We start from the raw sequence: 23,120 nt of genomic DNA, 5'->3' as shown, positions 1-23,120 counted from the left end.
GCCAACTTCCTCCAGGGTGCAAAAGCTGTGAAGTTGCCAGGAAACTCCTAAAGCTTTTGCGCATGTGTGTGCGTGCGTGCGTATGTGTAAAAGTGTAAGAATCCCAGCTAGAAAATCCTTCCTGTCTAACACCCCTTAGTATCAGCCCAGCCTTGGTTATCATTTGCTGTAATATGGAGTCCAGTAAGGCTTTAAAATGGGGGATAAAGTTGTTATGGGGACCAGAAGGACTCAGCTCCCATTTATCTTAGAGAATGACGCGCTGGACTAGAATTTAGGAGGTCTGGGATCTATTCCTGGTTTTGCCGCTGGCCTGCTTGGACAAGTCACTTCCTCCCTCTGTGACAGTGTCCTGCTCTGTGCAATGAAGATAGTGATGCTGGCTTCCTTTGTAAAGTGTGCTGAGATCGATGGATGAAAAGAGCTATACTAGAGCTAGGTATTGTTATTAGTCATATAAGTCAGGCAAATATCTATCATTACATTAGATGGGATGGGATGTTCATACTGCAGGGCATAAACCAGCCAGTAATTGTCTGGGACTAGAAAGAATCCTCCTCGATGGGCAGATTACTGTCCATTTATAAATGGTCTCAAGTCTCTGATCCTGGCCTTAGACCATTGGTCTGAGCTCCCTTGACATTTCCTGTGTTCCTGTTCAAACCTGGTAATTGGGCGACGCAGTGGCAGATGGAATGTACACAAGTACAAGGAAATGCACGTTAGAAGAGACTAAACTGCTCGTCCAAAGGGACAGATTCTGAATGACCTCTCACAAGAAAGTTCTGAGCATCTCTGCGGATGGTTCACGCTGCCATGGCAGTCAAAAAGCAATGAGGGGTGCTGAAATGGGGAAAAAGGGGGAAAGAGATTACTTCAACTGCAAACTCTTTGGGGCAGGGACTGTTTTTGTTCTCTTCATGTAGCACCTAGGACAATGAGGTCCTGGTCCATGACAGCGGCTCCCAGGCACTACAATAATACGATTAGGGAAGGAATTTTCAGAAAATCAATTTTCCCAGGGGTCTGGACACTCATACAGATACAAGGCTGGATTCTCAGCTAGTGTGTATCAACGTAGCGCCAATGGAGCGATGGAGTTATGCCAATTTATACCACTAGAAGATCTGGCCTGTAATAGTAAAATCAAAGCCTAAAGACTCACATGAGCAATTCTGATAACCAAACCTACTAGGCTTTGAAATGTACAAGATTCATGTAGGACTTAATACATTATGGGAACAACAGAACCTCAAGAGAAATTGGAGCTCGCCTTGGATCTTCACTGTCCTTTTCACAAGAACTTTCCCCCAGTCATTCTAGGGATGTTTTCACCCACCCCTACAGTGCATCTAATTCAAACAACTTCATTCAGGGGTCACATGGTACAGTCTTTAATTTTGATGCCACCCAAATGCAGCCATCCGAACATACAGAACCTTCATTCCTGGGTCGGAGTAAACATTGGCTGCTCAGCATTCGGCGATGGAAACTAAACACCCCCCGGATCTGATGGTTCAGCGGATGCCGAGCATGGTGACAGCTGACTGTCTCTCTACTTCCTCCCCCAGAAAACTTTAAAAACCACAAGTTTACAGTGAAAACAGAAATTGCACCGTTCGCTGCAGCCATGGCAGAGGGCAAGATGGCAGGAGCCGGGCAGTTTGCAAAGCAGGTTCAAAAGCGATTCAGCCGAGCCCAAGAGAAGGTACTGGTACCGTGACACTCAATTCGTTTGTTACTGCTGGATGCCTGGGCGAGGAATGCTTGGAATGCCCTCTCCCCTTTCTGTTTACCAGGTTCTTAACTTCAGGCGTTGAGAAATCAGGCGATGCAACATAGCAAGTGGGTGGGAGGCGTGTTCTGAGCATTAGCCTGCGTGTTCCTCTAATTCCCGGCACTCTTGCAATCATCACGGTATTTGTAACTCAACAATATTATGAAATAGGATGCTGAGCCAGCTGCTTTAATGATACCAAGACTGATGACCTGTTCCCAGCGAGCCTGACTCTACACCGACTGGAGCTCTGCTTAAAAAAGAAGCATTAACCCTGTGTCTGAATGTGTACCTGATTGAACTGCCACGGAGCGCTACCTCCAGTTACGACAGAGGGGGGCTCGGCTCGGCCGATCTCCGAACGTCTCTGAGTAGCTGAGTTGTGTTGCTACCCTCCCAGTCTTACCGAAAAGCAGCGCCTTGTCACCCAAAAGATCTCTGCCGTGGTTGATGATTCAGAGTGGCCATTGTGGGGAAGTAGCGTGGTTGGAGGCAGAGCCTTTCGAAGGAGAGCAAACCCAGGACAGGGTGGGGGGGTCGGACGAGCGGAGTTAACTACAGAAATGCTAGCATGAGCCTAACCTCTTTATGAACTGTGTCAGGCAGAGATGGGGGCTGGGCTCAGGAAGTGGGTAGAAAGAGAGCGGGTCTCTGCCACTTCCTCTACCCTCGGTATTTCTTCCTTTTTAAGTGCAGCCTCTCCTACAGCGTAGGATTTTTGCCTGTTTCACTCCAGCTCAGGATTAACCCAGCTGTCCCAGTCAAGCCAGACCAGCCTCGTTTCTCCCTCGGACCAATGGTGCAGAGAACCTCACCTGAACCTTTCACCTCAAAGTCATTGGTGTGGAATCCCCTTCCTCTGAGGTCAAGTGCCATTTGATGGCTGGTTGGTGGCTGTGTGGCAATCGGTTAGGGATGGCCTCCGGCTAGTTTCTAGTGGACAGTTGTCTCGCAATAGGTTTCTGTGATGCTGAGCGTACTGGGGCAATGATCTGTTAGAGGCCTGTAGGTATTAATGCAGTAGAAATGATGATTTAGCCCTGATTAGCCTCATCCTGCCGATTGTCTCATCTGAGCAGTCCTAACCTAGCCTCATCCTGCCGATCGTCTCATATGAGCAGTCCTAACCAGCCTTCATCTCCATATAGTGTCGACAGCTCATTGAATGGGGCCTACTGGTGACATAAGTAGGGGTTTTCCTAGCTGGCAGGCTCAGTAGCAAGCACAGATTGCATGGACCTTGAGTGAATTATTCTTCCATTCCAATGGTGTGTCTACGCTGCAACCAGCAGTGTCGCTGTGGCAATGAATAGCAATGAAGCCATGGCAGCACCAGTTTTACAAGCCCACCCAGCATACTGGGGATTTACTTGGACGACCAGCCCTAGCCCTCTCCAGGGCTGTCAGTCTGACGCTAAACTGCAACCAGTTTCTAGTGCAAGATTTGCATGCATGGGCACCTGGAGCGCCGTCTGCAAAGTTATTCTGGGGGGGGAGCGTGGTTTCAGATTCACTGTCCTGTAAATCACCTTTGCCGGCTGGAATTTTCTCCCTGGCTCTTTGCAAGTTTGGGCGGTTGTCGGACTGAGCTGCCGTTCGTCAGCTATGTGCACATAGCGTGGCTCTACGCCTGCAGAATTCAGATGTGTGAAAATGCAGAAAGGCGTTTGCTCTTGTTTGACCACAAACGCAGGCGAGAAACTTTTGAGCACCTCAGAACATGGTGCTGTACTTTAATGATGAAAATATGGATTTTCGTTTGGTATCGAGGAGAAGAGAGAGGAGCTGGTTTGGAGAAGACTTTGGAACTCCTTGAGACTAGATTATTGGATATTGTCCCTTCTTGAAGTAGATTCCCTCCTCTGCCACAGACTTCTTGGGTGACTTTTGGCAAGCCCCTTACTTTCTCTGTGTCTCAATTCTTAACTGGGGCAGGATCCTTTTTAGGAGGAGGAGGAATTTTTGTGTAATGATAGAGAACTCCAGAGGAGAGACTAGAGAGGCTCTGAGGCGCAAAGGTTCTCTGAGAGGTTGCACGTGTCACTGACAGGCACAGGTTGGACTGGGGAGAAGTCAGCTGACCTGGAGTGCGGCTGGGCTGCTTCCCCTTTGTAGAGTATGAAGTGACTAGTTCTCTCAGTTCTTCATAATGTTAACACGTAGTCCCGTGAACCAGCAGACAACACCAGGCTCCTCGTGGCTTAAAGAGAAAACTGAGCCCACCGAAATGGAGGCTGGTGCTAGAAATCTCTGTTTCATGAAGCACTTACGCACGTGCTTAAGTCCCTATTTCTAACGTAGGGGCCTTCGTGCAGAGCTTCCCAAGGGCAGTTTGCAGAGCCCCTGAATGGGGTCGTCACCAGGCCCAGAGTGCCACGCTGGAATGGGTGCACGCTGCACGCTCCCTCTGGCTGACTGAGCAGTTTCCGAGCACCAAACCAGTTCAAATCTCCCTACAGGCCCCCACTACATTTGGCACCAGTTGTCAGTAGCAGGGATCAAACAGGTGTCCTCTGGATGGCAGAGTATGACTCTCTGCTACCTGAACTACTCTGTGAGCCAAGGCTGCTGGAACCTCCTCAATCTCTATGTACGGCCCACCCACCAGCAGGGGTCACAGAGCGCTGCACCAGGCCTGGATTCTGTTTGCTTTGGAGTACAGCTCATGCAAATGACAAAAAGAGGGGATTGCATCGTGGGTCATCTGCCCTGGATGACTCAGACTTGCAGCTACTTTAAACTTTTGCCAAACAGAAGCTTGTTGTTCTTCGAAGGTCAAACTTGCACTAATCCTCAATGAAATTCACTTGGGGAAAAAAATTACCTAAGGTGAAGATCCAAAACAGAGAGCGGGATCTATTCAGGAACCGCTGGGTAAAATTCTCTGCCCTGTGGTTGTGCAAGAGGTCAAATTAGATCATCCTAATGATCCTTTCTGGCCTGATCTATAGACCTATGCACAGAATGAAAATTAGTAACAGCCACATGTTCCGGTTGAAAGGAGAATAATTTTCAAATCCTTAATATTAATACAATTAGTAGCACTTAGATGCCTCAGCTGAGATCAGGGTGCCCTTTGTGCTAGGTGCTGCACGTGTTCCTAAAGAGCGAATAAAATATGAACTTCATAACACACTTTATAATTTATTAAGAGTTTTTACCAGGGAGATTTTGTTTTGTTTTCTTTTAACTTTGTGTCTTTTTCTACTCCCCCTAGGTTTTGCAGAAACTGGGCAAGACAATAGAAACCAAAGATGAGCAGTTTGAACAAAGTGCTTACAATTTCCAGCAGCAACAGGTTGGGTCTGACTGAAGGGAGCAGGGGAGAAAGGATCCTGAGATACACAGGGGCAGGGGGAGAGGTGTCTTCTAAAACATGGGAAGGGGCAGGGAAATGGGGAGGTCATCTGAGATATGGGGGCGGGGTCACCGAACATCTGGAGGAGGGGGATTCTCCTGAAATATGAAGCAAGGCGTGGAGGTTGGGTATCTCCTGAGATAGAGCGGAAGGGCAGTGAATCAGGGCGTAGGGGTGTCTGATGCGGTATTAGAGAGGGGAAATGGGCAGGGAGGGGTGAGAAAGAGGCTGGTTTTCTTTCAAAGACGCTCTCTGGTGTAACCAGCCACGAGTTACGCTCCAGCAGGGCAGGTGCAGCCAGCCCAGGAACTGGAGCACTGAAGGGTAAATGGGTAGGGAAGGGTTCAACAAAAATAATTGCACGTTTCTGATTGGCTAGAACCTGCTCCATTCTCATGAAAGGTTAGGAACAGGAAAAAATGCCATGTGGACCCGATGTGTCTTCTTTGGAGCCTGTCATGCTTCTACACGTCCCTGTCTGGATGCAATATGCCCTGTCCAGATCTAATACAACCGCCAGGTTTACCTTATCCCACCTTCTTGGTTTCTCAACAGCACCAGCACCCGATGCCCCTTGATTACAGCTGAGTGGAAACTGGATTTTCCGTTTTGTGGGAAATGCCACAATTTTGAATTTTTTTCCCCCCTGTTCTGAAATGGAATGAGAACCAAAAAAATTCAAAATTTCCCCATGAAATGAAATAAAAAAAAAAAAAAAAAAAAATCAAGTCAGGTGCATTGAAATGGTTTGTTTGGCTGATATTGAAACGTATCGTTCTGGTTTCAACCTTTAAAACTTGTCGATAATGTTGAAATGGGATGAAAACAGCATGTGATGACATTAGCCAAACACTTTGCTTCGGGTTTTTTCTAAATGAAATGCCATTGAAATGGACATGTTCAGATTTCTACAAGAAAGGCATTTTTTTGGTAGAAAAACCACTCTGACAAAAAATTTCCAACCAGCGCTATCCTTGATCCTTCACTGGATTTCTTTGAGCCCACTCACAGTCTTTGCATCACTCGCTTTCCCCGCTGTGGCCGATGCAGTGAATTCTGCCTCTCGCTCTTTGTAGTAGAAGTGTAGGGTGGACACCAGCTGCTGATGCAGACCCTGGCTATTGCTCTTTGCTTTTCAGATTGAAGGCCAGAAACTCTACAAGGACCTTAAGGCTTTCCTCAGTGCTGTGAAAGGTAAGAAATCCCAGTTCCTTCTTCAAATTTACAGTTTGCTGCTTGATTTCCTGCCACGTTACTGACGCCTCATGTGGCCAACCCCGATCCTTGAAAAATCATGAGTAGAGCCCTGCAAATCTGCGGATATCCACTTTATATCTGTGGACCATTTCTTGCGGATCATATGGTCACGGAGATTGGGACCTCTGTGACTTCTGGGGCAGGGCTGGAGCAGCTCCCAGCCAGGGGAGGCTGTTAGGCAGGTGGGGGCTCATCAGCTGTTTAGGATGATGAGGGGCTCAACAGCTGATGGAGGGCCATGGCCTCCAAAACAGCTGATGTGCGGATGCAGTTAAATCTAAAAGAGGGAGGGCCGATTGTGGGTCGGGTAAAAGTTTATTCCAGCAGATGCAGATTGGATGTGGGTCCACATATTTGTATCTGCGCAGGTCTCTAATCATGAGACTGACCTAAAAATCAGGATTTCTTTTTTTAATAAGAAATTTGTGGTTCTTTTTATTTGGTTTCTGAACCTTTAGAGTCACACTTGAGTCACGTTTTCAAGCCTTTCTCTGCAACCATAAAGTCTAAAGTGTCTTGCCAGAGCTGAGTGTAGAACCTAGGTCTCCTGAGTCCCAAATGCACTATTACCACCACCCTTCCTACCTGTATTGACCCTCCCTTCTGGTGTGTGGGCTTAGGACTGAAATTTTCAAAGCCTTCCTATGGGATTTAGACACACAATCCCATTCATTGCAGTGGGGAAGTGCATTTAAATTTCCCTGGGAGGCTTGGAAGAGCTCAACATTGAGAAACTGCTTTTGAAGAAGAATTTTAAACCGTTGTCATTGATCCTTGAAGCTCCCTGCCACACAACCGCCTCCCGCCCCCAAATGCCTCTGTCAGAGATTGGAGAAGTCACTCCTGAATCCAGTCAGACAGCTTTCCCCTTATCCCAAACTTGCTTGCTTACCACATTCACCTTGGGTTTTATTCTCTCAGATGCCATAGTCTCCCCTGACTTTTATTAACACCAAGGTCTTTTATTGCTACAGGTTGTGGGTGCATCTGAACTCTAAGGGGTGAAGGCTTCACAGGGGGCTCCATTCATAGCTCTCCTTAGTCACACAGCAGGGAAATTGGCTTAACGGGGGCTAATGACTCTGGGATGGTAGCAGATTTGCCATGTGCCTGGTTGTTTCTTCCAGTGATGCACGAAAGTTCCAGGAAAGTGGCAGAAACCCTGCACGAAATTTACAACGCAGAATGGGATGGACACGGGGACTTGAAAGCCATTGCAGAGGTAAGAGATGGGATGAAATCACGAACTAGAAAATCTTCACTCACTGAAGGGTGGAGTAAGAGGAAGGATGGTCCAGTTAGGGCGCTAACCTGGATTTTGGAAGACCCATATTCAAGTCCTTGCTCTGCCACAGACTTCCTGTGTGACCTTGAGCAAATCACTTACCCTCGTTTGTGCCTCAGTTACCAATCTGTAAAATGGGGATAATAGCTCTGCTCTACCTCCGAAGTGGGTTGTGAGGGAGAAAAATACATTTAAAAAGCTTGAGGTGCTAAATAATACAGTAACGGGGGCCATATCCATACCGAAGATAAATAAAAAAGGAATAATAGGGAACTTTCACTGTGTTCTAGACTTTCCCTAATGTAGCTTTTTTTTCTTCAGCTCTGCGTCAGCTCAAAAGTTTCTCTCTCTTACCCACAGAAGTGGGTCCAATAAAAGATATTCCCTCCCCCACCTTGTCTCCCTGATATCCTGGGAGCAACATGGCTATAACAAGGCTGCATTAGACAAGTGGCTGTCCTTTTCAAAGCCAATTCAAAGATTTTTTTAAATGAACGGAAGCTTTGTGGCTAGATCCCCCTAATGAGCTTGGAAAGTCTCCCCACGTTTCCATGCTCTACAGATTTTACAGTCTAATTTAAAACAGAAACGTTCACGTGCGCACATATAAACAGCAAGCACCTGCCTATCATTTTGAAGGATAATAGTCTGGTCTTTTTGTTTATAACGAAGCCTTCAGCGATTCACTGACTGAAAAGAAGAGGCTGAAAAATTCATTGTGTCCATTGTACTTATGAGCATCCATCACTGTAGTATCTGAGCCATCTTTAAGGTATTTATCCTCACAACGCCTCTGTGAGGTGGGCAACTGCCATTAAGCTCGTGTGTAAAAACCAAAGCACAAAGACGCGAAGTGATTTGCCCAAGGTCACGCGGCCTGTGGCAAACCAGGGGACTGCACCTGGGTTTCCTAAATCCCAGCCTAGCGCCCTTAACTTGTGAACCATCCTGACCCTAGGGGAAAAAAGGGTGGCGGTGCAGACTGAGCCTGACGAGTGAGTCCTGTGATGCAGCAGCATTTAAAAGGTCCCATGTGTGTTCATTTCCAGAGCAATGACCTCCTCTGGGAAGACTATGAGGAAAAACTAGCTGACCAGGCAGTGAGGACCATGGAGAACTACATGGCTCAGTTCAGTGAAATTAAGGTACCATCAAGTGTAAACATACGCTGTATTTTCAGACAGCTGCACCCGGACCCTTGTACCAAGTAAAATAAGAGGCTTTGCATGAGTTTACAGGAAGCAAACGATTGCTGCGATGCAGCACAGGATGGGCCCCGGACAGCGGTGTAAACAGATACTGCACAGCCCGGTGGTAAGGGACAATGCACCGGGTAGTAGGCACCACCTGCAGGGGGTCATGATGTGTCCCAGGCATTCAGGGTGCAGTATGATTGGGCAACGTGCGCAGCTATCGGGTGCAACGCCGTTGAACCGAGCTGTGCGTAGATTCTAAGGGACAGACCAGTACATGCTACGGATCACGCAGCCTGCCCTCGCCTCCTGACCTAGCTCACTTTCCATGCCTTTGGTTTCCTCACAGGAGCGAATAGCTAAGCGGGGTCGGAAGCTGGTGGATTATGACAGCGCGAGGCATCACCTGGAGGCGCTGCAGAACGCCAAGAAGAAAGATGAAGCTAAGATCACAAAGGTAAAGGCTGCCCTTGCGGCCCTCGCAGACTAGAATCTAGGAGCTGCTCCCATGTAACTCAGAGCTTCCTCTCCACCTGGCCCTGATCAGTCCTGGCTTTTCATTGGGCCTCACACTGGACATAATTCTGCACCTGCCCCCTAATTGCAGCACAAACAATTCTGTCTGCAATTGCACTTGTGGAAAAGGTTCATGGAGTGACTTGCTGGTGCAGGCAGGTAAGTGTGCTTCGAAATGGGTGTCCTTCCACGGGCCACTCTTGGTGCCCAGGGTTTTTGCTCCTTTGATGCTGAAGACTGGGGTGACTCCCGGATAAGCATCTTGGGGACTTTAAAGCAAGGTTGTTGCTAAAATGGTTTGCCATGTCTCTGAGACTGGGGGCTGGTTCTACCTGCCCAAGTGACTTCTAATTACCCAGCGCATGTGGAGCTCATGTGCAGAAATATTCTTGTAGCGCCGCGTTGGAATCTCGCTTCAACAGCTCAGCTCACCCGTTTGGCTTCATGCTCCTGTATCTTAAGACTGCTGTTCCCTTCTGTCATGCAGGCCGAAGAAGAATTCTACAAAGCTCAGGCTGTGTTTGAGGATCTTAACAAAGAACTTCGAGAAGAGCTTCCGGTTCTGTATAGCAGGTAAGATCACATCCCTGCCTGCTAAACCAGCCGGAAAATCACCCGCTTTAATGAGCAGCATAAAAATGGCAAGTTAAAGGAGAACTCGCATGTAATCAGGAGGACTTAGGGGAGCCAAAATGCTCATTTCCATGGCATATCAGAGAGCTGCTCGTTCATAATTCACCAGGAAAATTCAGCATTGCCACTGTCCTACGCTACAGCAGAGATGGCTCATAGCAGGGGTGCAGAATGGCAGAGAAACCTAGCTGGGGAATGAGCTTGTTCATCCCACATGCATCCAAGTGGAATATTTGCCTGAGCGGCAGTAGGGTTTAGTGTTACTTTCCTCCAATATAGAGATTGAGTCAATCTTTGACCTATCCAATAATTAACCTAAACTCCTTCAATTCTGGGGTTTTTACTGTAGCTGGGAATTAAGAAAGGCAGAGTACGGTTTTTGTTGCAGACAAGTTAATGTGATGTGAGTTAAAAACCTGGAGTTCTAATAAATGAGTCTTTGTTCTCCTCCTAGCTTCTAACTTACAGCTTCTCAAATCTTACCTCTTAAACCCCCATCATCTCTCCCCACCTCATAGATAGCTGAATCGGGCAGAGAGTACTGGTCCCTGTTCTTGCTGCTGCCTGTTGAGAGTGCGGGGTGGGGGGAGGGCATGAAGAAGCCAGTCCACAGCCAGCACTAGTTATTTTCTTGTCAAGCCATGCAACAGTGTGATATACAATCCAATTAAACAAACCTATAGCACACAAACAAAGATCTCCTCTGCTGTACCAAATAATTTTGTCCAAAGGAAAGACACGGGCCAAATTATCAGTCTCTAAAATATTTAGACTTCTAAAATTAAGTATCCTTAAACAGGAACCCAAAATTTGCAGCCAATTTTGAAAACGTGGCCTTAGCCTCATCTTCCGTTATCCCACTGTAATGAGGATGTTAATATACAGAGCACCTTCCTGTGAAAGTGCTTTGAGATCTGTGGTTGAAAAGTTCTGATGATTAATGACCAAAAGATGGCAGTAGAGGGTCACAAATGAGAAAGTGGCTGATGCGCTGTGTAATATGAATTATATTTGCCTGTATGTTTCTTTGCTTGAAAGGGCAGCAACACAAGGTTACACCTACAGGAGCAAAACTATATTATCTATCAGTTAGCAAGAGTTGTTATGCATGTCCCCTGTCATCACACAGTGCCTTTCTGACACCCAACTCCTTGCCATTTTAGAAATTGTATTAATTTACTGACACTTTTTATTCATTTTAATTTGCAAGCAGTTTGAATTGGAATAGAACCAAGGCAAGAGCAACAGTTAATTCTTCCTTATATCATGGTCTAACGGTTAAGACTTTGGACTTGGACTCTATAGACTCTTATACTGTGCTCGGATGCTACGATGGTGAGCACGGTATAAGAACCTATCACAGTATAAGAACCTACATAGAACAGAAATCCCGGGGGAGTTTGGCTGGAGAAGGACAATCCCATTTTGTGACAACTTTCGAGGTTTTGACTTTGGTTTTGCTCCACATTTGGATCAAAAATAAAAACAAACGTTTTCATGACAGTGGGATTGTGTTGAAATGTCTGGTTTTGATCAGAAAAGTCAGGTTCTGTCTCTCTTCTCCCCTGCATCAGAAAGTCCATTCTGGCCCGGAGAAACCATTCCATCAAACGTTGGTCAAAATAACACGTTTTCACAAAATGTTTCGACTGCGACAAAATTTCATTTTTTTAAACAAAAAACAATTTTTTGTAATTGAAAAGTTCCCAGATGGCTCTAGACCCAGGTTCTATTCCTGGCTCTGCCATAGACTTCCTGTATGCCCTTGGGCAAGTTACTTAACTGCTTTGTGCCTCAGTTTCCCCACCTGTAAAGGGGGGAGGGTGAGAATGTTTGTGATGTATATTCATACACTGAGGGCCATCGCGGTACTATGTGAGTGCTTCACAAATGTTGTATCCGCACACCATCCCTGTTAGGGAAATATGTGCAGATTGAGAACTTTGTGCAGTAGACCACGGTTGCATGCAGTGTTGTTGAAGCCATGTCGGTACCTCACCCACCTGGCGCAACTGACTGGTCTACTGAGAGAGACATTTATTTCTGCCCACCAGCCAGTTCCATTGGCCGCATTCATTAATATAAAAGGGAACTAGTGAGTTAGCTTTTTTTGTCAGTGCTCTGCTCGGACAATGTTCCCGTTTTCCTACTCGCTTCGTTAAGTCATGCGGAGGACTTACCCAAATCATGTAGCACCAAGACGGTTGGGAAAGCAGGTGTACTCAAGGTGTTAATGTAATTGACTGTGAATCAGGACTCCTGTTCTCAGCTCTGCTATGTCCCCACAAGACACTTCACCTCTCTATACCCCAGGCTGCAGTAATGCTGAAGCTTCATAGTACTCTGGATATAAAGTGATGGAGGTCTTGCACAGAAAGGATCGACAGCTGTGCAGAGTAGTGATAGCACAGTAATACTAGTCATAGATTTTAAAGCCTGAAGGGACCATTATGCCCATCAGGTCTGACCTCCTGCCTACCACAGGCCAGGGAGCCTCACCTAGTAACTTCTGCATTAAGACCCTAACTTCTGTTTGAGCTAAAGCACCTCTCTTTAAAAAGACAGACAGTCTTGATCTCTAGACTTCAAGAGATGGCGACTCCATCATAGCCTCAGGTAAGTTGTTCCAATCGTCAATTACTCCCATCGTTATTCCAACCTGTTCTCTTCATTTCTTCGCCTTCTGTTCCTTTCCTTGCACGGCACGACTCAATGTGCTTGCTTTCTTTCTGTTGTTTCTGAACAGCCGGATTGCTTGCTATGTGACAATCTTCCAGAATATTTCCAATTTAAGAGACATCTTCTACAAGGAAATGAGCAAGGTGAGAGACTGGTCCTTAAAATACAAGCCTGTTAAATGACGCACAGATGCTGATGTGTTTTCCTAGTAATGGGGTCTCAATTTCTTTAAAAACTGTTCCTTTGAGCTCCTGCAATAATCGCCCATTGCTGCTACTTAGAGGACAATCAGGAAGGTTAAAAAAAAATCTGCTGGCTCTGTAGTGACCCTCTCTGATCCTAGTTGTTAATTCCCCCCTCCCATGACTGGAAAGGTGTTAACAGGCCACTTCACCTTAAATGGTCCCTTGAAATATGTATTAATGGCTTATGCTAAAAATCTGTTCCGCCTAGTATTTAGCTGTGAGGACACTGGGTACATTTCCCAGTCCTGAAGAAGAGCTTTGTGTAAACTCAAAAGCTTCTCTCTCCTACCAACAGAAGTTGGTCCAATAAAAGAGATTAGCGTACCCACCTTGTCTCTTTATCTAAGAGGTATTTGTGTTCCTTTGACATGTAATTCTAAGTGAATCCCATCTAATGTGGCTCTCTTGTTTAAGTCAGAAGAGAAGATCTGGGTTAACCAGAGTCATTAGCACATCCCAGTGCTGCCAGGAGAGTCTTGTGAGCGGGGTTTTCATAAATAAAGTCAGACATTTTTTAAGAGACTCTTAGATCATCTAGCCCAGTGGGTCTCAGCCTTTCCAGACTTCTGTACCCCTTTCAGGAATCTGGTTTGTCTTGCGTACCCCAAGTTTCACCACACTTAAAAACCACTTGCTTACAAAACCAGACAAAATCCAAGTGTCACAGCACACTATTACTGTGACTGACAAATCGCTTACTTGCTCATTTTTACCATATCCTATAAACAGTGGATGTGCATTGGAGTGTGATACTTGAGCCGGTTTTTCACTTCTGAGCCTTGTCTGAAAGCCGAGCCCCGCCACTCAAGGCTGAAGCCCGAAACTTAGCTTTGTGGGACCCCTGTAATGTGTAGCCCTGGGCAGTTGCCCTACTTGCCATCCCCAAATGCTAGCCTTGCACTTCTGATCCCCCTTAAATCCATCCCATGACCCCCTTGCGGGTCGCAACCCCCAGGTTGAGAAATGATCTAGATGAATTGAGAACCCCAGGGATACCCGTACCCTGGTTGAGAATCACTAGCCTCACTCCTGCATAGGACAGGCTGGAGGATTTCACCAGTTATCCCTGTATTGAGCCCCATAACTTGTTCGACTAGAGCCTCACAAAGCCTCCTGTCTTGATCTGAAAACATCGAGTTACCACTTCCCTTGGTAGTTTCTCCCAATGGTTAAATCACCCTCACCGTCAAAAATTTCTGCCTGATTTCCAGTTTGAATTTATGCAGCTTTCACGTCCAGCCATTGGTTCTTGTTATGACCTTGTCAAAGGGAAGATTTGGGGAATGCGGGATAAATGCAGCCCCAAATGAAGGGATGGGAGAAGCACAGAGGGCTCCTCCAGAAGTGATTTCCTGTCTTGAGTCCTTTAGATAGCCCGTGTTGTAGTGGAAGGCTGTAATTCAGATCGCTGGTGAGTCCATGCTCACAGGGATGTGAAGAGAGACCATGTGAAGGAATTCTCCCTGATAAATGAAAGGAGAGAGAGCAGCTATGTAGCATCATCTCACTATCGGCTCTGATGTTCACTTCTCTCCCGTTGTTTTCAGCTGAACCACGACTTGTATGAGGTGATGAGTAAGCTGGAAAAGCAGCACTCCAGCAAAGTCTTTATCATCAAAGGGGTGCCAAGGTAAATGGCTTTCCAGTTTCCATGGTAGACAAGGTCTAGAAAGATGCTAAATTTCAAACAAGACGAGCTCTGGGTGCCATTTTAGATCACGTTTTTTAAAGTACCGAAGTGATTCAGGCTCTTACGTCCCATTGACTTTCGATGGAACTTAAGCTTCTGAGTTCTTTGGAGCTGTTGCAAATGTTCCCCTGTGCCTTTAGACCCTGATTCTCTGAAGTTTACTGTTTCTTTAAAGGACTATAAATAAAATTCAGTGAATCCCAAAATAGTCACGTTCACGTAAAGATGGAACAAAGAGACTCTGAGCAAGATTTTCAAATCTGACTATTGATTTTGGGGCCTGCCACAACTCTAGGAAGTCTGGGCAGAGGTTCCTGATTTTCAAACAGTGAAGAGTGCTCGCCCTCTGAAAATCAGGGCCCATCAACGTGTCTCGAGTTTTGCCACCTCAGAAAATCATTAGATGCTTCTTTAAAAATCTTACTTTCTGTCTCTGGAGCAGCCGTCTCAGACCCCCTGGCTAAGATACCCTTGGCTGGAACTCCTGACCGGTTGTGCTTTGGTCAGTGGGTGTGTTTTGGATACTGGATTTTTATACTCGTATCCCTGGGAAGCGAAGAGAAATCTAACTGGGCACTTTCATTGCATCAGTGGATATTGGAGTATTTAAAATCCAACCTCCCAAGAGGGCAAGCTCACAGATTTCAATCAATGTAACCCACTGTCTCATGCGGGACATTCACCTCCCATCCCTACCCTGGGTCCGGCCCAGAGAGAATTAGTCTGCTGCAGCTCAAAGCTAGGGGAGTTAGTCCTTTAGCTCAGACTATACAGACTCATAGCTGTGTAGGTTCCTGGTTCAATCCCTGGTTTGACAAGGCCAAGCTGACAGGGATCCGCTAGACCTGTTGCAGTCTGTCTGCTTGGAGCCTCATCGAGTCGTGCTCCTGCCAGGATTACATGCATGAGGCGTTAGTGTAGTGGGCGCTGTCCTGGAGGGGGTGCAAAGTACTTAGACAGGGAATGTGTGTCACAGAGAGAACATCCTGTGTGAGTAAAAGCACTGTCTTCTCCTAACGCAGTAACAGGCGTTCGCTTGTCATCTCCTCCCCGGTGAGTAGTCCTCCTGTTGTTCTCACGTCACTGGGAAACGCTGCGGATGGGACCCCGGCGCTGCCTCCTGACAATTCAACATGTGACAAGAGAGAATCTGTTTCAGAGGCAAAGGTGGAGTCCACATCCTTCAGCGGCAGTGAGATCCAAGGTGAGACGCCTACGTCTCCTGCTGTTTCGACCCATGACAAGAGAGAGTCCATGTCGGCAGCAGAGGTGGAGTCCGTGTCTTCCGGTGCCAGCGAAGTCCAGGATGAGACGCCTACGTCTCCTGCTGTTTCGACCCATGACAAGAGAGAATCCATGTCGGCAGCAGAGGTGGAGTCCGTGTCTTCCGGTGCCAGTGAAGTCCAGGATGAGACGCCTACGTCTCCTGCTGTTTCGACCCATGACAAGAGAGAGTCCATGTCGGCAGCAGAGGTGGAATCTGTGTCTTCCGGTACCAGTGAAGTCCAGGATGAGATATCTATGTCTCCTGCTGCTTCGACCCATGACAAGAGAGAGTCCATGTCGGCAACAGAGGTGGAGTCCATGTCTTCCGGTGCCAGTGAAGTCCAGGATGAAAACAGAACTGGGATTCTGGATGAACCCAGCAGAGCTACAGAAGGGCCGTGCCGGGAAGTCGAAGATATTGCAGCTGCCATGGCTGCAGAGATTTTATCGGAAGCTTTAGCTGAGGCTGGGGGCAAAGCTGAAAAGTCTCAGCTGCCCTGTGATGGTGCATCAACACAAACCCTTCCTCCTCAAAGCCTTGAGGCCAATGCTAGTGACCTGCAGGGGGGAAATGAATGCTCTGTATGCCAAGTGAGCAATGAAATCCAATCTCTGCAGGCATCCCCTTCTTCTGACTCGAGAGAGGAGACCAAGCCGTCAGAAGACACCCAACCCCCAGCTCCCAAGGAAGAATCAAGTCAGCCTGGGAACGTGATGCCCCTCGGCGAGGTTTTAGTTTGCCCTGAAAATGCCTTGTGCCTTCCTGACGAAGGTTCTTCATCTCCTACCCAAGCCCATGAAGTCCATCGAGACCCAGCCAGCACCAGCGGCTCCAGTCCACCAGAAACAGAGGAACTGGCCAATGGTCGGAAGCCGCAGCAGTCCGAGACGGAGCGGACCATTTGCCAGTTTAGCAGGGAAGCCAAAGAGGAGCGTGGGAGTGATGGGAGCATGGAAGAACTAAACGTTTCCCCACAGGTGACCAAAACTCAGGTAAGAGGCGATAGGGTGAATGTGGTACAAGGGTTTGGCTATTGATCAGTGCAAAGTCATTGCAGGTATCTGAGTAACGGGCAAGCAGGTGTATTGAGGAGATGAAGGGGGGGCTACTGGAAAAGTGGTGTGAGGAGTGGTAGGACCGAAAGAGGAAACCTGCTTTGGTTGTACTTGTCCTTGCTAGAAACAACCAGAGCCTGTATCAGGGGCAGTGACCCATGTAAGCAACAGACACAATCCTCTGCAGCTGAAAAGCAAGAGCTCGTGGCAAAACGTATTGCAAGTTTCCCATCTTCCAAGGCTCCTTTTCAGCTTGCAGAACAATGGGGGAGGAGCGCCGTTCTCAGCAGTGAGGCCCTGGTCCCTCAGTGGAGCATGCTGCCCGTGGCGTGGTTTGCTTTTTTAATCGGGGATGAATAGGAAAATACTTGCGGAATAAGACAAGTTTTTTCCTCCTTTTGTCCAAACTCAGTCATGCTGGGATAGATATTAAGGTGTGTCACAAAAATCCTGTTTCAATCAAGAAACAGCTGAACAATAACTGATGTCCCATTATTATTTAGAGTGTCAAAGGAAGGTGCGTAGCACTTTCCTACTAATTGCTCTCCTGCACGCAGGCAGGGCTTTTGCCACTCTAACGCTGGGACTTCTTTCTCACACACTGATATGTTTTCTGGGGCTTCCTTATGCTACCAGCCCTCCCAAATGTGTGGTTTTTCCCCACACCCATGAATGCTCACAAGCCCTGAAGATCAATGTGCAGTTTGAACCTGTCCCTCACCCATCCATTTCCTAGGCTTGTGTTGCGTTATAAAACGGTACGAGGCTGGGAGTTTCACATGAGCCTAAGGGATTTAGGCACCCAACTGCTGCTGAATTCTAATGGGATTTGTGCACCTCTTGTCCCAAAACCACGGCAAAAGGCATTTCCAGTCAGCACACGTTTCGAAACGAGCACTCTCATTTGGCACGACCATGCTCCTTGTCATCAGACGTGAAAAGAAGAGAGCCTGTCTGGGGAAAAACAAACTGCATCCAATCGCTGTCATTCCACAGTGCCTAGTGCAGTGAGGTCCTGGTCCATGACTGGGGCTCCTAAGAACTATTGCAATACACATGATTGAGGAGGAGGAGGATGATAAAGCAAAGGTTAACCAAAGTTTGTGACTTTCCCCAGGAGGAGCGAGTAATCGTGCTGTTTGCAAAACTCCTCGAATGGAAATGAAGCTGCTTAGTATTCTATGTTAGTGATCTGCCCCTGTGAATCTCTTCGTTAACGGACTGGAAATGTGGAAGGGTCAGAATCTCCTAGTCTTACACCCAATTGATAGTGCTTTATTCCGGGTGTAGTCGGTTTCTCTAGGAGGGCTACTGGCCATGTAAGGGTGACAGCATCTGGATCTAAATTGGGAGATCTATGGGAATCCACTGAAGGAAGCAGGGACTCCAGACCGAAAGGCCAGATTAGTTCCACTTCCCAACTATGCTCCTACATAATTTTTTTAAACTAATTTGCAAAGTGGATTTCTGTTTAGTCTGTGATGCCATCAGCAGCCAAAAAGAGTCCGCAAAAGGAATAGTTCTGTGCATGGGCAAAGAAGCTAGAGTAATTGGACCCATAAAATGTGTTTCTGATTTCAGATTATGTTTGGCTTCACCCCAGATGATGAAAAAGGTGGCAGCAGCAATGAGCTGCCTCTGGGCTTCCTGTTCAAGGTAAGAAACACCAGCTACCTGCTGTAATGTAAGACTGAGTCGAGCTGGTCCTAGTGGCTAGGACCCTGGACAGGGAGTTGGGAGACCTGGGTTCTGCTCATTGACCTGATGTGTGATCTTGGGCAAGTTGCTTCTTGCCTCTGTTTCCCCTCCCACCTTTTGTCTGATTTATTTAAACTGTAAACTCTTCATGGCCCATTTCTTACTATGCGTTTGTACAGCACCTAGCACAGAGGGCTAGTCTACACTACACTACGCAAGTTCTGCTGGTGTAGCTATGCCAGCAGAGCCCTCTGGTGGAGACACTGCTTCAACCAGCAAAAGGAGTTATTTTCCCAGTATAGTTAAACCGTAACAACATAAGCTCTACCAGCTTTTCTGGTATCACTGCATGTACTCAGGAGTTTTGCCGGCATAGCTATGTCAGTCTGGGGTGTGGTATTTTCATGCCTCTGACTGACACAGCTATGCTGACAAACTCTATAGTGCAGACTTGGCTTTTGTCAATATTATTAACTTCTCTTCTTAATCACGCGTATGACAGTAGTGCCTAGTGAACCAGCCCAAACTGCGGGCTCATTGTGGAAGGTGCTGTGCAAACAGAACAGTAGACAGTCCTTGCCTGGATGAGCTGATAATCTAAATAGGCACTGCAGATAACCGACATGAAAAACCAACATCTCACACAAGCAGAGGGAACAATGTGATGGCAATCAGCTGTTTGAGACAGTTCCTCGGGGTGTAGGGGAGGCCCTAAATCAATGGTTCCTAAACTGGGGGGGGGCACCAAAGATTACAGGGGGTCCATGAGGCTTCAGTGATATTGAGATCATTTAGCCCCCCCCACCCAAGCTCCGCGCGGGGCGCAACTGCTCTGAGTGCCATACTGGCCAGAGCGGAGCAGCCTTGCACCGGCCAGAGACGAGCAGCCCTGGCCAACCCACCAGGGCCCGCCTCCATTACCCTCAGTCCATTAGGGTCAGGAAGAGGTGGGGCCACATGGGGCGTGCAGTGGTGGCTGCACCAGGGAAGACTTTGCTTCTATTATTTATTAATGTTATTAGTGTTATATAATTAGTGGTGTTATTATCATTATATGTATTTATAGGGGATATGTGTGTTTATGGCCAGTGAGGAGGGAAGTGAAGGGGTGCATCTTTTACCTGGTGTTAATTAGTGGGGCTTTCACTCAGAAAGGTTGGGAACCAGGGAAATAATGTAAAGCATTTCCTACTATCAGCATTCCCAGTCTGGGTGTAGGTGCTGCTGCTTGCTGTGGTGTGGTCTGAAAAGGACTTGGCTAATTCAGCAATGACACATGGGATGGAATGTGGCTATCAAGAGACAATCGCACCGTTCTGACACAGTGCATGAATCCAAATTCCACCACATACAATCTCGTCCTGCTGGTGGGGGAAGGGGTCAGTGTTTCTGAGGAAAGTAACTCCCCGTCTTTCACGTTCCAGGCTCAAGCAATCCAGACTCACACGTCGGATGACGAAAATCATCTGCAGTTCGGGGAAGGGGAGATAATTCTGGTGGTATCCGATTCTCAGGCCCAGGTAACACCGAGTCACCGTCTCTCATTCCAGAGCAGGGAGGTGGTTCGTGGGAATGCCGGCACTTCCAAAATTTGGGTGAAAATGGGTAAAAACTGAAAGATGGCTTTTGTAAAACCTGGGGAGCTTCTGGTAAAAAATCGGTTAAAAACTGAAAACAAAGGACCTGATTATTCCATAATAGAGGTGGGATGTCTTGGGAATTTCCTGTTGCTGAATAATGTGTACGTGTGACTTGATGTAATCTTGTTGGAGTCTCTTCTCTCCATATGTAAGGGCTTGTCTACGTGGGAAAGCTTCACCAGTCTAACTTGAATTGTATCAGTTTAAAAGACTATTTAACTGATGCAAAAGCTGGTGTGTGAATGCTCTTAGTTTTAGTTTAAATAACCTGTTTCTAGTTGACTAAAGCCAGATCTACACTAAAAACTCTTGCTGGCATAGTGATGTCAGGGGGGAGGTGTGAGGAGGTGCTGGCAAAAGCCCGTAGTGTTGATACAGTTATACCAACAAAACTGCGCTTGTTTCTCTCACTGGGGTGGGAGAAATAAATTATACTGGTGAAACCAGTTTTGCTGGTATAATCTGCATCCACTCTCTAGGTACACTTTACCAGTGCAGTATATTGGTATAGCTATAGCAGCAAAGCCTTCAAGAGTAAAGCCAGCATTGAGCTAAACAGAAATAAACCACCCTTAAACTGAATTAAGGGCTTATCGACACACATGCAAAATGTACTGCTTTAGCTATTCTGGTATAATTAAAGCCATACAGCTCCCCCTAGGGTGGATGCAGTTATACCATATAGGAAGGGGGATAAACCATATTGGAATAACTATAACTGAGTCCACACTAGGGGTTGTACTGGTAGAACTTTGGGTAAAAAATATCCCACCCCTAACAGACATCATTATACTAGTAAAAGAACTGTGTAGACCAGAGCTAAAAATGTCTGTACAGGGTTTGCTCCGGTTTAAATGCATTCTTTCAGTTATACAAGTGCAACTTTCCCATTTGCACAAGCCCTAATAAAATGCCTGCACAGCATTCATCTGTTTATTATTTCCTCTTCCATCTTAGATAGCCCTTCAGTCAATTATTAATTGATCTCCCAGCTCCTTCCTCTTCTTGCTGAACTGTTTCCTTCGTGCTGATAAGTCACTTCCTGTTGGTGAGGAGATTTAAAGGCGAATTGGTAGAGATGAATGGGAATTTTCTGATGAAACGTTTTTTCCCCATCAGAAAATGCTGGTCCACAGAAACAAATTTTTCACGGGAAAAGATTGATATTGACCAATCTGATTAGAAAAATTTTTGGAAAAAAAATTGAAATTGTTGAAATACCCTATTTAAATGTTTTCTAAATTAAAACTTTTGTTTTCTGGTTCAGAACAACTGTTTGTTTTGAAATTTTAGTCAATTTATACTAAAAGGGTTTTGGGTTTTTTTTTAAAGCAAAATCTAAATGAAACATTTTAATTGACTTGATCCAAAACGTTTTTTTGGACTATTGGATTGCAAACATTTTCGAGATTTTGACTTTTCAGCCCAATTTAGGACAGAAAAAATTTCAAATTCAAAGTCACAGGATAGGAAAACCATTTCTTGTCTTGCTCATCAACTGCTTCCTTCAGCTGCACACTTGAATCTATGTACTGTCTGTGTGATGAAGATGCTGTTGCAAGAGGGCGAAAACTAAAAAGAAGTGAAGTACTAAGATTGAGATTTTTCAGACCTGTCAGACTCAGAAACCCCAATTAAAATTAACGGGAATTGGGTTTCCACATCTCCTAGGTGAGCTCCTCTAAGGGGTATGGTTCCACCCAGTCCATTTCTCTGGACCCAATACAGGATTGATCTGTACTGTTGCATCTAATCTAGTTTTAAATGTCTCAAACCATGTCTCCACCCTGCAACCTTTGGGAAACAAATGCAACAATCAAGTCCAACAGATCTCAAAATCTCATTTTCCTGCTACTCAGACTTAAGTCCTTTTCTTAAATCCATCCCATTCTTCCGACCGGTCCTGACCCAGATTTGTTTTCCCTCCCCAGAAAGAAGGATTTCTGACTGGCTTCAAAGAGACTGACTGGCAGGTGAACCAGGATCTCCTACAGAAGGGAACTTTCCCCCAGGACCTCATCAGACCCATTTCCTCAGAATGAGTCCAGGGCATCAAAGCAGCTGGGGCAGAGTGGGAGGGAAACAGGATATTTATGTATCTCTGAAAGCAGTAACGTTGCAGTTGTAACCAAAGAGAGCTTTGCCACGTCCGTCAGATTCAGACTGTCAAATTGCAATGGGGGTGGGGAGAGGAGAGAGAACCTCTCTCTCAAAATGCAATGAATGTGAGTTGAAATTAATGGCATTGTACCTGACTGGCAGACATATAAAGAAGCTTCAGTTTGATTTCATAGTTGCATGCACCTTACAAAATGCACAGAAATCTGCACGCGTGCACACACACCCCTTCCCTGTGCCCTATATATCAGAGAATTTGCTGTCACAAAAATTGTTTGGCAAAAAAGAAATTGAAGCATTGGCTGAAGACATTGCAGCGTCGTTGGCGGTGTTTTACCCCCATGCTTCAAAATCCCTGCGTTTATGCTCAGTGAAGGCCAGTTCCACAACGCACATGGTTAGCTTTAAGCACCCGAGTAATCCCAATGGAAATATATGGAGCTACTCGTGTGCTTAGCTTTAAGCATGTAGCTTGGCTGAATCAGGACCTTTAATCCCTTAGAGGCTAGGCTCAATGAGTCCCTCCATCCAGCTTCTTCTTCCCTCACTACCTTGGCAACACTGTAACTCCTGTCTGCCAGTGCCAGCTAATAGATCCCAAAGGACATGCTGGTGATCAGTGCTGCTGCTAGCCCAGTGCAGGGCCCTACGCAAGAATATTTCCTCCCACCGCCACTAACACAAGCAAGTTCTTATAATAAGAGCAAAT

At 46.4% G+C, this 23,120-nt stretch overlaps 1 protein-coding gene across 1 annotated transcript; it reads left to right on the top strand.

The window, feature by feature from the left end:
* Positions 1 to 1,630: 1,630 nt before the first annotated feature.
* On the top strand, positions 1,631 to 22,682 carry BIN2 (bridging integrator 2). Its single transcript, XM_067529485.1, has 13 exons — positions 1,631 to 1,708; positions 4,995 to 5,075; positions 6,275 to 6,329; positions 7,520 to 7,614; positions 8,727 to 8,822; positions 9,220 to 9,327; positions 9,874 to 9,959; positions 12,766 to 12,841; positions 14,491 to 14,573; positions 15,656 to 16,892; positions 18,537 to 18,611; positions 20,078 to 20,173; positions 22,225 to 22,682. Exons 1-13 carry the CDS (start codon positions 1,631 to 1,633, stop codon positions 22,333 to 22,335), a joined length of 2,277 nt encoding a protein of 758 aa, XP_067385586.1. The 3' UTR covers positions 22,336 to 22,682.
* The last annotated feature ends 438 nt before the right edge of the window (positions 22,683 to 23,120 follow it).

This window comes from Emydura macquarii, unplaced genomic scaffold (assembly GCF_026122565.2).
Source record: "Emydura macquarii macquarii isolate MOO-44397 ecotype Brisbane River unplaced genomic scaffold, CSIRO-AGI_Emac_v2 contig_2994, whole genome shotgun sequence".
NCBI lineage: Eukaryota > Metazoa > Chordata > Testudines > Chelidae > Emydura > Emydura macquarii.
Note: the sequence above shows the minus strand (reverse complement) of the source record. Positions and strands in the feature narration are given on the sequence as shown.